We start from the raw sequence: 15,488 nt of genomic DNA, 5'->3' as shown, positions 1-15,488 counted from the left end.
CGCCGCGAATTCTTGCTCCGTGAATGCGATGCCATTGACGCTCAAGAAGGCTCTGAATCGCTCCTCAACAGTACCGAGTTCAGCATTCGCATTCTCAATCTCACCATCGATTGCTTCAGAGCTTAGGAGGAGGTTCTCGTTTCCATGGTGAAAGCCACCATCCGGTGGCGGTGGCGGTGGTGCCATTGAAGTGAAAGGACTCAGTGGCTGTTTGGTTACTGAGAAAATTGAGAGAGAAAGAGAGAGAGGAAATTGTCCGATTTCATTTGATTGATTCAGGTACTCTCACTGTCCCCCTATATATATTTATCTCCAAAACTCCAACGAATTGGTGTAGCCCGCCAAAAGTTTGTTACAAGCTGGCTGGCTTTTAGAAGATTGTTAGTTACAACGGTGGTCTCACTAACTATGCATTGGATTCACAATCTCAGTCCTCTGCTGTTATTTACTTTTGACTCTTTTTTTCTAAAAACCATTTACTGATTTTTATTTATTGCAAACAATCAACATATATTGGATAATTTATTGGCCAAGATTGTATTGTTGAAACAAACATACTGTTGCTTGCTATTACTGAAGATTCAATCAAATTGCCTTTTGCTTAAGAGATATTATATTTGTTGCTGCTGTTTGAAATTGACTTGTATTTTCTCATGCATTAGAAACTCACACTTTCTTTAAGGGTAGACAGACATTTTTCTTTTCAATAATTAATTATTAGGAGAGAAGATGAAATCAATTCATGGAACTAGAAATTCTAACCGGCTAGCAAAAACTATATCTGTGAACTTCAGAATAGGACACACTTTTACATTTTCGTTATATATTTGTTGCATGGACATAGAGGATTATGTTACCAAAACAATGGAAACAAGTGTTCCAGACACAAGGAACCAATGGTTTCATTTTTGACAGATGATAAATTTTAGAATGATTGTTACTGCAGAGCAGCGTCGATAGAAGTTCATGCTCAATCAATATTGTAGCTTCAGGTAACAAACGAAATGGACAGAGCTTATTCAGTCAATCTGTTAGTGTCATTCCATGTCTTCTCATTTGTAATTGTTGCTGATGAGATATTTCTACTTAATATCTTCATTTTTTTCTGGGTCATCATTATTTGCACACGTAAAGTTTATGATTGCATCTTATAATTACTCCCTAATTAGGATGGTTCTAATGGTCAGTTTGAGCTTCGAGAACTGATCTGCTCCATAGAATTCCTTGGTCTCAGACCTAAAGTTTATGATTGCATCTTACTCCCTAATTATGACCGACTTTCATTCTGTTCTTTGTGGTTGTAAATATTCCTTATGTATGCTCTCTGCATTTGGAAGGAATAGGTTGGCTGGTTGCCTTTCTTTCTTTTTTCCCAAATTTTAAGTTAAATTAGGTTGCTAAGATTAGTTTGGGTTTTGCACGTAAACAATGAATAAATTAGTATATATGGGCTTTGAAGGATAAAAATACAAACTAAGTAATAGGATTTTTGGTTCAACCAAATTGTGTTTTCTTTAGTGGTTCAACCAAGGGAGTGAGAAGGCTACATAATATGATTTCCAAGTTGCATGTATGTGGTGAAAATAAAGATTTCATGCATGCACTTAAAGATGTGAAAATATAGATGAAGAAGGTAAGTTTCTTACCTTGATGAGGATTCTTTATAAAACAAGTGATTCTGCAGAATTTCCTTTTATATATATATTTCAGCATTCACTTGTGCTCTAGAAGAATCACTTGGAATTAAGTTGGAACCATAGGCTTTTGTAGCATATGCTCCTCCTCTTGAGCTGTTCTATTAAGATTTTGGAAACCCTGCTTGAGCTTGACATGCATAACAATGTCTTCTATAATAAATGTCACCCATTTCCCAATTGTAAGTGTTGTTGGGTGGTGAAATTTTGGACCCCTTCAATTCCTTTCTATGATCAACGTTTAAGTGTACTGTTCTTAATACCCCTGCTGATTGAAGGAGACCCCATGAAGCCCATGTGTGCTTGTTTTTGACCTTCTGGGCTGAAGAAAGAGGAGGTTGATGATGCATGGCAGAGTGCTTGAAATAAGTGTCGAACGCTGCCGTGGACAATTCATTAGGAGGTTTAGGAGGCTACTGGAAAATGGCAAGACAGACTGATGAGGTTGAGGCTATTCCCAATTAAGCAAGTGGTTCAAAAACCTCAGCAAATTAAATTAATAAAAAATAATTTGACTTTTATGATTTGTTTCTATTTCGCATGGATATTTTTCATTTCTGTGATATTGTTGTACTGAAGGTATGCAATTTATTTATAAATAAAGCTTATTTGGTATTTCAATTAATTGTAGAGTTTGATTCTTTATGTTTTTAGTTGTGTTGTGGGAGATGTATTCTAAAGTAGATTGAACAGTCAGGACAAGGAATTAGGAAAGGCAATGAATCAAACGCAAACGAAAATTCATACATATTCATTGATAATTACAAGTCAGTCCCTAAGAGTAAGTAATAGCAAAAGTGGCCCATACAATAGTCACCGGGAGCCCATGTAACCAATAGTGGCCCAGCCCAAAATACGTATCATCAGCCCAATATCCCAATACAGAATCCTAAAACAACTAATTAACTCTCATTTTCTGATTAACCAAAACAAAAGACCCCTAAACCAACAAGTATTCAAACAAAACAAATCAGTGATTGAAGCCTCTGCCTCGGACTCCGACTCGCCAAACAGACGCGCCAACTCCCACTCCGACTCGGAAGAATCGGACTCGGACTCCGTCTCGGAAGACTCCGACTCGCCAAATACACTCTCCCACTCCCGCTTCAACTCCGAGTCAGACAAGTCAGATTCCGACTCCGACTCGCCCTCCACCCCCTCGTCGGCAAAGAGACGATGAAGAGCTCGAACCCGACGCTGCAAGTTGTGATGCGCCATTGACACAGCGTGGAGAAGTCCATCAAGTGTTGCTCAGTATACACGACGCTCTCGTCAGCATTGCTCAGAGGATTGTCCGTCCAGAACGCCGCGAATTCTTGCTCCGTGAATGCGACGCCATTGACGCTCAAGAAAGCTCTGAATCGCTCCTCAACGGTACCGAGTGCAGCATCCGCATTCTCATTCTCACCATCGTTTGCTTCAGAATTTAGGAGGAGGTTCTTGCTTCCATGGCCAAAGCCACCATCCGGTGGCGGTGGTGCCATTGAAATGAAAGGACTTGTTTGGTTACAGAGAAAATTGAGAGAGAGCGAGGAAACGAAAATGAAAGTGGCTATGTCTTTTGATTGATTCAGGTAACGAATTGTCTCACTCTCCCGCCAAAAGTTTGTTACAAGCTCGCTGAGCTGGCTTCTTCTAGAAGATTGGTAGCTAAGCTAGCTGAAACTTGAAAGGCCATGAAGCCGTTACTGGTACTAAAGGCAAAGCAAAGTCCATACAACGGTCTCAGTACCCCCACAAGTCCAATTTTAGTCCTCTGCTTTCATTATTTACTAATTTTTATTTATTGGAATCAATGAACCATGTTTGGAATTGGAGCTAGGTCATTATTGTTGGGTTGAATTTGAAACCCACATCACATATATTGGATACATAATTTGAGGTTGGTTGGTTGCTTAATGTTGTGCTTTGTTTGAAACTGACTCACATTTTCACATGCATTAGAAATTCCCAAGTGTTTTTTATTTGAAGTAGATTGAAAAGTGAGGACACGGAATTAGGAAAGGGAATGAATCAAAAGGAAAGGGAAATTCATATTCATTCATAAATCATAATGCTTCCTCGTTACAACTCAAACTATAGAGTCGGTAAAAGTAAGTAATACCAATTGTGGCCAATACAATCAATAGTCACAGCCCATGTAACCAAAAGTGGCCCATACAATCATAGTTACAGCCCATGTAAACAAAAGTGGCCCAGCCCAAAATATGTATCAACCCCCAAGGCCCAATTTCCCAACTCAAGCAAACACAGAAAGTAAGTAACTATTAAAGCATCCTAATCTTCCTATTAACAACTAAAACAACTGTCTCTTTTCGATTAATAAACCCCTAAAACAAGTCTTTGAACAAAACAAATCATGGATTTGATTTCAATGCACATTTCAGCGATTGAAGCTTCCTCAACTGGCAATCAAGAAGCTTCCCCCTCCTTCTCAAACTCCGACTCGGTCCCTGACTCGCCAAACAGACGCCCCAACCCCCAATCTGACTCGGAATCGAACTCAGACTCCGACTCGCCCTCCTCGCCAAACAGACGACCAACATCCTGGAGAATCTGCAGATGAAAAAGATCCAGTTGACGGTGCTCAGTAAACTCCACCAAGTGTTGCTCAGTAAACTCCACGCTATCGTCGGCATGGCTGAGAGGACTGTCGTTCCAGAACGCCGTGAATTCTCCCTCGGTGAATTGGACGGCATGGAAGCCCAACAAGGCCCTGAATCGTTGCTCGACAGGAAGACGATTGTGCAGGTTGAAGGCGGCCATGAATTCTTGCGCGTCGAATTCGACGCCATCAAAATTCTCATCCTCGCCACCATTTCCTTGTTGAGGAATATTCAGGAAGAGGCTCTTGCTTCCATGGCCAGAGCCACCATCGGGTGGCGGTGGTGGTGGTGGTGGTGCCATTGAAATGAAAGGACTCGCTGGTTGTTTGGTTACAGAGAAAATTGAGAGAGAGAAAGAAAATGAAAGAGGCTATTTCATTTCAGTTCAGTTCATTTGATTTGATTGATTCAGGTAACGAATTCTCACACTTTCCCACCCCCAATATATATATATATATATTCAGCCCGCCAAAAGTTTGTTATGAACTTGCTTAGCTGGCTGCCTTCTTCTAGAATATTGCTCACTACACCCTCCCTCCGGTTACTAAACCAACCGTCCAAACAGCTCACTCACGAACCATGGATTGGATTCGATTCACATTGTTTACAAACCATTTACTAATTTTTATATATTCGAAACAATTTGGACACTATTGTAAGAATTGAGTTCAAACTTGGCCACATCACATATATTGGATCATTTTATTGCCCAAGAATCAATTGATGAAACAAAGATTGATACTGTTGCTTGCCTTCAGTATTTTGAAGTTTTTGTTAAGAGATTTTATTATTTGTTTTTGTTCTCATTTGTAATTTGCCATTATTAATAATGAATAATGTTATGAATGAATCTACTACTACTACTACTACTACTTGTTTAGTCTACTCTACTGCATTACATATATCTTGTTTCATTCATTTCATATGTGTTGCTGGAGTGGTGTTGGTAATTACACAGACATGTCTTGCCTTTTTTCCTCGATCAGCAGCACCAACCAACCTAAACAGAATTCATTTTCCCAAAAGTTATGGATGGAGCTTAAGGTTGGTTTCTTAATTAAGGATCTCCACATTATTGTTGTGCTTTGTTAGAAATTGACTGAGCAAGTCTCACTTTCTATGAAAACTTCTTTAAGGGTGGACATTTTTCTTTTCAACAGTTAATTATTAGGAGATGAAATCAATTCATGGAACTAGAAATTCTGGCTACCAAAAATGAACTCTCTGATGAACTTCACAATATGACACTTGCACATTTTTGTTATTTATTTATTGGATGGATATAGTATTATTTTACCAAAACAATAGAAACAAGTTCCAGACACAAGGAACTAATGGTTGTTGCATTTTTCACAGATGATTGATCCTCCAGAGCAGGCTTGATCAATATTGGCTGTAGCTCCAGGTAAGCAACGAGCTTCTTCAGTCGATCTGTTAAGTGTCATTTTATGTCCGTGTTCAGAGATGCAGTTCAAAGTCTCAGTCAGTCAGTTTCCAGTCACAAGTGGCAGAAATGAAGTTCATGGATGCATTCATCAGCCAGACACTTTTGTTACTTTGAATCTTGCTTGCTGAGAAAAGGACCAAATTGTTGGATTTTGGGGAGCTTCTGATCTATTTATTGGCGCCGATGGAAACAAGTGCAAAAGACAAAAACCAAAATAACATAAAAAACGATCAATGGATTTGATTGATTGTTGAGTTTATATTGGTACATGTTACTAAAAATTCACTTGTATATGTTATTGCAACCATGTTTGTTTCAAACTATTTCATCTTCAAATCATTTGGTTAGCATAATGCTCGAGAGAACCAACTGTCAAGACAGACCCCTGTTGCTGTTGCTGAAGGACTCAGGAGTCATGAATTGGTTATACATGGAGATCGAAAGAATTTGATGGCAGTGTCTCAGTCTCTCTCTATGCTTTTGCTGTTTGGACAGACAGTGAACAAGCCTTTTTTGGTACCCAAGTAGCAAGAGAACACAATACCATTGCCAAAAGGAATGAATGCAAAAGAGTAGTATGGGAATTAGAGGTTTACAATTCTTTAAGCAAAACAAATCATGGATTGATTTGGATTCATTACAGTGATTAAAGCGAAGCCTTCCGAACTGCTTCTGACTCCTTGGAGTGATCTTCCTCATCCTCCAATCCCACCTCGCCAAACAGACGCGCCAACTCGGTCTCCGACTCGCCAAACAGACTCTCCAATTCCATCTTCCCCTTGCACTCTGACTCGATTGCGGAACACCCTCAACTCCTGCTCAGTAACCAGGTTATCCAGTTTATTATTTACTTTCAATATTTCTTTGTACAAACCATTCACTAATTTTTATTTATTGGAAACAATAAACAATGTTTGGAATTGGAGCTACCTCATTTAGGCAGGAATTGAAACCCATATATTGGATATTTCTTGCTTCTGTTATCATTATCTGTACTTATTATTAATGAATAATGTTATGAATCAATCAATCTACTACTACTTATATATTCTACTCTACTACATTACTACATTCATTTATATTGCTACAGTGGTTGTGCTAATTAAACAGACTATCTTGCCCTTTTGTCCTAAGCACCAACCAAACTAACCAGAATTAAGTTTTAAACAAGGCAGAAAGAGCCGCCAATATTTTGCCAAAAATTTTTGAGCTTAAGGTTGTGGGTTACTTCATCATCACAACATTAATGTTGTGCTTTGTTTGAAATTGACTTCTATTTTCTCATGCATTAGAAATTCTCACTTTCTAAGAAATCCATTTTTAAGGGTGGCCATTTTTCTTTTCAATAATTAATTCATGGAACTGGAAATTCTGCCTACCAAAAACCAACTCTGTGAACTTCACAATATGAGACACTTTCACATTTTCGTTATATATTTTTATTGTATGGACATAGGATTATGTTACCAAAACAATGGAAACAAGTAACCAACGATTTTGCATTTTCTACAGTTGATAAGTTGCTTAATGATTGCTTTCCCAGAGCTTAAGCCTCGATGATGTTCATGCTCAATATTGTATGTAGCTCCAGGTAACGAGTGAGCTTGACAGAACTTCAGTCTGTTAGTGTAATTCCATGTCTTCTCAATTGTAATTGTTGCTGATGAAGTTCAAAGTCTAGTTTCCAGTCACAAGTTGCAGCAATGAAGTTCATGGATCCATCAGCCAGACACTTCTGTTTTTTTTTTTAAACTTATTTGTTGCTTGCTGAGAAAAGGACCACATTGTTGGATTGGGAGCTTCTGATTTATAGGCACCAATGAAAACAAGTATAAACCAAAAAACAAAAAACAAAAACAGAATTAACAATTGATTTGATTGATTTGGGAGTTTTATTGTAATCCCCAGGAAACTTCTGTTTATATTGGTAGAAGAATCAAAAACTTCACTTGTATATGTTATTCCATGCATGTGTTGTTTCAAACTGTTTTATCTTCAAATCATTTGGTTTGCATAATGCTCAAGAGAACCAACAAGACCTCTGTTGCTGTTGCTCATGAAATATACAAGGAGAAACAATTTGATGGCAATATCTCTATGCTTTTGCATTTTGCACCATTCATTGCCATATAACCGTCTGCAATTATTGGCAAATGAGGGAAATATGGGAAGAGGTTTACCTTTTTTTCTTGAAAATATTCAAAAAAGAAATGACCAAAATATATTGTTTACTATACAGCATAACAAATTGGAATAAATACTTAACATGTTAACAAAAACATTAGAGGGATTCTAACATTTCTTTCAAAACCAGACTTCCAAACCATGTCCCGTGCCCCTCTCACCGAGTTAGTGAGTTCTCATCTATGGACGCCTGCCTGCAGCCTGACTTGATGATACTGACCGGCCATCTGTGAGGGTGAGGCCCTTCCATTAAGCGAACAACTTCTTCGACCTTTCTAGGTTTACCACTTATTAATTGGAATCTCTCAAATAATCCAGTTTAGCTGACTTATTTCTTGCTACAACATCATACCCAGACGTGCCCATCACTTGATTTCTTTCTCTTTTTCCTTCTCTGACTTTCTTCTCTTGTCTCATTCCTTGCATCTAGGCGCTTGGAATGCAGTAAGCGAATTTGGACTAACTTTGATTTTGCATCTTGATATAATGCATCTGATTTCATAGCCATCAATTGCTGAAACATCAAAACAGAATAGATTAAAGTTTTTTTTTTTTTTATAAAAAATATTCATTACAATCAGGATCCAAAGATTCATTTCCACACCTTAAGATGCTCCATTGCTGCAAGATTGAAACCAACTGTATCTTTGCATTCCTGGCAGAGATTCAATCCTCACCATATCAGAAGAGAATCTAAGTTTATATAGTTTTTTCATAGAAACTACATACATACATACATACATTCTTTGAAAACTAAATTAATTTTGTGTAACTTGTGGATCAAGGAAGCTCTACTTTATGCATTCACAGTTGCACACATGGCTAAAATTGAAGAGGTATAATCTATATAATGCTCTCTCTCTCTCTCTCTCTCTCTCTCATACACACACAGACACACTTATTCTTGCATTACAATTGTTACAGCAATAAAATTCATCCTGCCAATCAGTCTCCTAAGCATTCATTGACCTCACATTGACTGACACACACAAAAAAAAAAAAGATAAATAGAAACAAAATTCTACATGTATAAATATTAAAGACACCATTAAACTTGTAAAACTTCGATGTACTAAAGCTGAGTGATCCAATTACCTTAACTCTTGGATAAAGAATCTCTTTCAAAACAGTCAACAGAGGACGTCCTTCTGCCGTAGAAATCAACTGATTATAATGTGTCTGCAGTAGCAATGTAGCAACCCTGGAAACGAGTTCAACCTACAAACAAATTAAAACAAATAATTACAGCAGCTACTACAGCTTGAATACTAAAATTGAGGAGTCCATTCCTTCTATATACAAGAATGTGCAACAAATAGATAAAGCATAGGTGACTTGAGAAAACAGTGTAAATAGATACAAGAATGTGCAACAAATAAACCTCTATGGTCTTTGGACAAGTGCAGAGACACCAACCTTATCAGGATTTGAAGTCCAGTCCTTCAAGTAAGACACAAGCTTCAAAGCATCTGAGAATGATAAAGCCTGCACATAAATGCAGTTCAAATCAGACTTCCAATGTTAGTAATGGGGAAGTTACAGGCCATGCATAGCCATATAATATATAGTAAAATCCCAGAAAAAGAAGTTCAAACGGGTAGAGGCAACAAAAGGTGCAGTGGAAATTTTTTAAATTCATTTAATTCCTTTGAGGTAGATAACTACCATCAGTTTTGATTCAGAATTTTAAAATATAAAAATAAAAGTGTACAAGCTCCCACAAGTAAAGGGCATGGTAAGAATGAATAAAATGTGAAAGCAAAGACAAGGATGAGATGCATTTAAACAATGATTTTAAAAAGCACAATCCAAAGTACTGTTTCAACACAACTAGACCAACCTTCCATTCAAACAAGGATTAAAAACCAGCTAAGAAATATAGTCGAGCTCTTGTGGGGACTTGTAGCTCTAGTAGTTAAGAGCATTTACCCCTACACCCAAAGTCCCAAGTTCGAATCCCCCCTTCCCCAATATCACTAATTATAAAGAATAAAAAAAAATAGTCAAGCTCTTAAAATTTTGAGCCTGCAATATGGGAATGTCACTTGTTTTAATGAGTGCTCATCTAGGGAAATCCACAAGCATACCAGTAGCGTCTGCTCCAGATTATTTGTCTCAACTTTTGAAATTTCACGGAGAACATGATCAGATGGAGAGAGCCCGTGCATAAGAATATTTGGTTGAAACTCAGCAACCTTTCCCCTGCGTGTTTCCTCCTGAAATGGCATGGTGAAACAATTTGATTTAGATAAAACTGAGATTACATTACAGTGTTAGAACTATAATCATTAGCAATTTTCCACGACTACTGGTTACTTGGTTAGTGACCCAATGCCAAGACCTAAAGGTCATGAGAGACAACAAAAAGGTTCACCAATTTATTGGCAGATACAGTGCCTTCATCATTCAGATATTAGAGCATCACAATGTCCAATCATTAAGATCATGTGATGGGTATACAAACAGGGCCCTCTGTTTTTAAAAAAGAAAGGAATATAATTATACACAGATAAGAGAAATCATACTAGATCATGTTCAGCAAGTCGCTTCAATTCTGCCTCTGCCATATCTAGTGCATCAATAATTGAATCAGTTGCTGTAATTGTTTCTTTAGAATTCTTCCCTGCTAAGGCCACAGCTCCTTCCTCAGGGATTTCTTCCTTGGGTGCATACCTGTTCTCATATGCATTATCGAGGTCAGTCTCAAACATCTCCTCCAACCTTTTTTCTTTCTCTTCCTGCAATTAATAGGGCAAGAACATGTCTTACTAAGAAGTCCATATTTAACTCAAAGCATCAGTACCAACAGAAGAGATAGTAAACACAAATTTGGGGTGGAAACGGCTTTTTTCCTCAAGAAGAAACAATTACCTCAATAAAAAATGGCTCTTCACTACGATCCCAGCGACGTATTGATCGGTCATGAGAACCAGTGACAATGAAATCACCACGGTTACTAATTCCAAGGCACCAAACATCTGCATGGTGTCCCTCAAGAGTTAAAAGCAACTCAAATTTATCAGCATCCCAGTATTTTACTAGGCGATCTTTCCCAACACTAAACATGTAATGCGTATTTCTCACAAATTGCACTGCCATAACACTGGATCATGAAAATAATTCATCAGAATTGTCAATAAAACTTCACACATCTAATCAATTCATCAATTCATTTAAACAACACCAAACCTGTCAGCATGAGCGAATATGGATTTATGACAATCACCAAAATCTAAACCCCAAATCTTCAAATTTTTGTCAGCAGATCCAGTCACTACCAGATCTCCATCAGATGATATACCCATACATAACACAGGCAGCTTGTGTCCATATAAGGTAACGAAAAGGTTGAGTGAATCCATAAACAAAACCTAAAAACAGAATACATCAATGCCTAAGTTAACAACAGGCACTATATAAAACTTCTAGCTTTACATAATTAATCAAGGTTGAAAACTTGTGATGCATGTTAAGGGTTTCGTGTCTGAAAATGTAAATTCAGAGTACAGATGCTAAACAAAGGTGAAACAAAACAATGATATCACCAATTCAGATGCACCACATTTTCGAGAGTTGAATTTTAAAACTAAATACTGTCTTGGTTTCAACCTAGAAGAATATTAAATAATAAATTAATCAAAATGAATTGAAGACAAAACGGATGAGACTATGTCAATTTTACCTTCACTGTGCAATCCAACAACGCAACCAAAATATATTTGGCATCAGGGCTAACAGCAACCACAACAACATCATCATTCATCTTCATGGTCCTTACATTTGACACCATTAGGTGCTTAGAATCCTGTTTCAAACACAGTGAATGAATTCATACCAATCTGATCAGTATGGTGATATCACATATCAATGGGGAATATGAGAAACGAAAAACAAAAATTGGAGAGCAACATCAAGGATGGGATTCATTACAGAAGACACCCTTCATAAATGAGTAAATGACCACATTCACTCACAATATATATGCAAACTTAAAACAACAAACGATCATTCTTCCAATTATACTGCAGTAAGTACAATAACATGTATGTATGAGCAAACATATATACGTATAAATGTATCTATATAGATGCTCTGAGGTCAAAGCAAGGGAAGTATTCTCCCCATTGCTGAAATGACTTAACTACCAATAAGTATTAAAAGCACAACAGATTCCAGTTTACATATCATCAATGCTTTTATGGATTTCAGAAAACAGGACTAAAAGAGTAATCTAGTATTTTCTTTTTTTTAAAGCAGCACCATTTCAGAACATATACTGAGCATGTCATTATGATGAGACAGTATTATGCTCCAGAAATAAGTATCCTATTGTTTTTTTTTTGGTAAAGAAATAAGTATCCTAATGTAAATACAGAAGATGTTACCCAAAAAAACAAACATAATGATACTAATACAGAGATGGTAGAAGACATACTTGGACAGACTTTTGTCTAACTTGATATTCCCAAAACTTAACATCACGATCTGCACTTCCTGTGACAAAACTATTTTCATTGGGAATGGCTGCAATGGACCCAACAGACCCACCATGAGCTTCCACTACTTCAATGCAAGTGCTACTCCCAATATCAATAATTTCGATTGTTCCTTCCTTAGTTCCAACAAGTGCATACTTGCTATTAGGAAGGATAAAACCACACAGACCGTATCCGGAATCAATAGTTTGAAGGCAGGAACCAGTACTTGGATTCCAAAACTTTACTGCATTATGACTAGTTGACATCAAGAGTGTGTTGTCTGAGCTAAGTGTTACACTTCTGACATCAGATCGATGTCCATGGAGCTCTATAGCAAGTGTTTTTGTGGTTTTTTCAATTTCAATTGAATAAAATTCCAACAAATTATTGTTCAAAGACAAAGCTAGTGTAGCTAGCGAACTCTTTGGAGTGTTTGGACACAAAGACATGGAACATATCTTTTTGTGAGCTCGAATAGTTTGAAGAAGTTTAAAGACATCAGGGACTGTAACCACAGGACTATTTCCTTCTTCTCCAGCTCCATGATTTGTGTCCCCATTTTCCATCACCTCAGGTGCCACTTTTGCATATTTTTTCTCTTTCTTCCGGCGAAGCCTTCGTTTTGCTCTACGCTTTGATTCAGCCTCATCCAGTACATGGAATATATCTACCGTCTTTCCTGCCACTTGACACGCCAGCAAATTTCCAGAATTGTTGAATCTCACAGTTGCCACTCTGTCCTTGCTTTGGCGCTGAACTTCACCAAACAGCTTCAAAATTTGCCATTTATTTTCAGTTCCATTCACATTAGAAATGGATTGGTCATCTTCCAAGTCATGCTTAACTGTGTAAAATCTAAGTTCCAGGTCTGCAGAGCCAGAGACCAAATATCTTTCTTCTGGGTCGCTATCTATGGACCAAATTTCACTATGATGGCCACTAATTGTCTGCATGCAATGCTGGGTTTCAAGATCCCACACCCTCAAAAATTTATCTTTCGAGGAACTAACGAGTTTCTTACCAGAATCCAAGAAGACAAGATCTGTGACCTGATCGCGATGGCCACGGAGGCGAAATAAGCCAGTCTCAGCAAGCACATCCCATAATATAATGTCATTATCTTTGCTTCCAGATGCAAGCATTGATCCAAGGTTGTTGTAGCGTAAGGCAGTGACAGCCCCTTTATGTCCATTCAATGTGGTCTCACAGGTTCCTTTCTCAGAATCCCAAATTCTTACGCTACCATCTGCATACCCACTAGCTATCTGCAATCAATCAAAACTAGTCACATTGCCTCACAAGCACACTAACCAAGTTACCAGTGCATAAAACTAAAACTGAGTATAAACAAATTCTTCAACTATATATATCTAAATTATCAAACCAAACTCCTTTTTCTTTTAACTGCATTTCCTTTTTTTTCCATGTTACCAACTCCATAACCACTTGGTATACATGAGAAACAAAGCAATACATATTACATAGAGGAATATAAGACTTACTTTCTAAATATTAAATTCTCATAATTGGACAATATTGAACTAAAACTAAATCCTCTGCTTAATTGAGCCTAGACTATTAAAGTCATAAATATTTACTTACTTGATCCTAGAAAGTGATTAGTGACTCGAAAGTTTTAACCTTTTTTTTTTTTTTTCTCAGTAAGCACTAAGCAAACAAATTATAAGAGACAGAGAAAGAATTACAAGATTGCAGTAAACAAATGATTTCTAATTTAGTTGATTCGTCTCTTCTTTACCAGTAGAGAAGAAGGCGAGGCCGCAATGGAGGTGACTGAGAGAGAATGTCCACCAGCAGCAGCAGCAGCAGAGGCTGGAGAAGGCGTTAGGGTTTTGGTGCAAACGCCTTGTCGTACGTGCCACACACCCACTTTTTCCAGGGCCGGGGCAAGAAGGTGCTTCCCCGAGCTCTCGTACGTGATGTTCGAATTGGCGGACACGATGACGCCGAACACCGCCTCCTGCTCGTACCGTAGGTACGACTTCACCATGCTTGCGTTTTGCTTTGCTGCTGTGCCTTGTGTGGTACGTCGACGAGACTTTGATGGTTTCTTCAGCCAAGGGCCCAAGGGGTTTAAGAGGTTTTTTTTTATTTTTTTTATTTTTTCCTGATTGAAAAGGGGTTTTGAGGGTTTAACTTTTTAAGGACCAATCGGGCCAGCAAAGCTGGGCCTTACTTTAAATTCTAGGCTGATTTGCCCATTTACTTCTTGAAAGTATAGTTACATTTCACTTTACCTCCTTTGTTGTCTTAATTTAGCCCCTTTGTTGTCTCACTTCAAGGAATAAATTGAGATAATAAACTTTAGGAGAGTAAAGTAAAATGAAACTATAATTTCAAAAGGGGTAAAACAGGCTGACCCGTTTAAGTTGGACCCATCACACTTTTGTATCATACTCGTGTCGACCCATATAACTAAGACCTTAGCCCGGCACAGCCCAAGGCCTGTAGTCTGTTCGTACTCATGCCATGTTTGTGTCTCGCCTTAAATGAGCTGCCTCACTGGTTTTTTTTTTAGAGTGAGAAAACTAATCTTATTATATTTTTTTTCTTTATTATAAATGAGATTTAGGGTTTAGAATTATGGTTCTGGAGCTTATGGTTTAGGGTTTAAATCTCGGATTTTAAACAGAGCCCAAAACCCGGGAGTTAAACCCTAAGCAGTTTTACTATGTAATAGTCAAACACAAACCTAATACAAATCTAAGTTTGCATAATAATGTATGTTTATTGATCTATTGTAATTTTTATTTTTTTGGTTAATTGTGACTAAAATGAAAGTATGAAACTATGGAAAAGTACATTGATGAATATTTGAAAAAATTTATTGATTTATTTGTAATTGACCGTATAGTTATTTTGTAAATAAACATATTTCATGTAACTATGTAAATATATCTCAACAATAAAGAAGCCAATAATTCAGCTAAATGATTCAATAAAGGGAAATTCTATTAATTCATACCATGCAAAATGGAGAGCAGTTTTGCTCATCTCCTTTAACTCAGGTGTATGCTCACCTCCCATCTAAAATACTGCCACGTGTTTAAAAAACTAA

At 37.4% G+C, this 15,488-nt stretch overlaps 1 protein-coding gene across 1 annotated transcript; it reads right to left on the bottom strand.

The window, feature by feature from the left end:
* Positions 1–8,277: 8,277 nt before the first annotated feature.
* LOC147282632 (uncharacterized) lies at positions 8,278–14,420 on the bottom strand. The gene is made up of 11 exons (XM_086248951.1): positions 14,169–14,420; positions 12,367–13,674; positions 11,614–11,736; positions 11,121–11,302; positions 10,803–11,034; positions 10,457–10,669; positions 10,019–10,144; positions 9,348–9,416; positions 9,027–9,149; positions 8,536–8,586; positions 8,278–8,445 (listed from the first exon to the last, which is right to left on the bottom strand). Exons 1-11 carry the CDS (start codon positions 14,418–14,420, stop codon positions 8,278–8,280), a joined length of 2,847 nt encoding a protein of 948 aa, XP_086105077.1.
* Positions 14,421–15,488: the final 1,068 nt, after the last annotated feature.

The sequence above is a fragment of the Dryas octopetala genome, chromosome 6, assembly GCF_963921425.1.
Source record: "Dryas octopetala chromosome 6, drDryOcto1.1, whole genome shotgun sequence".
NCBI classification, from domain to species: Eukaryota; Viridiplantae; Streptophyta; class Magnoliopsida; order Rosales; family Rosaceae; genus Dryas; species Dryas octopetala.
This window is presented reverse-complemented; position numbering and strand designations above follow the sequence as displayed.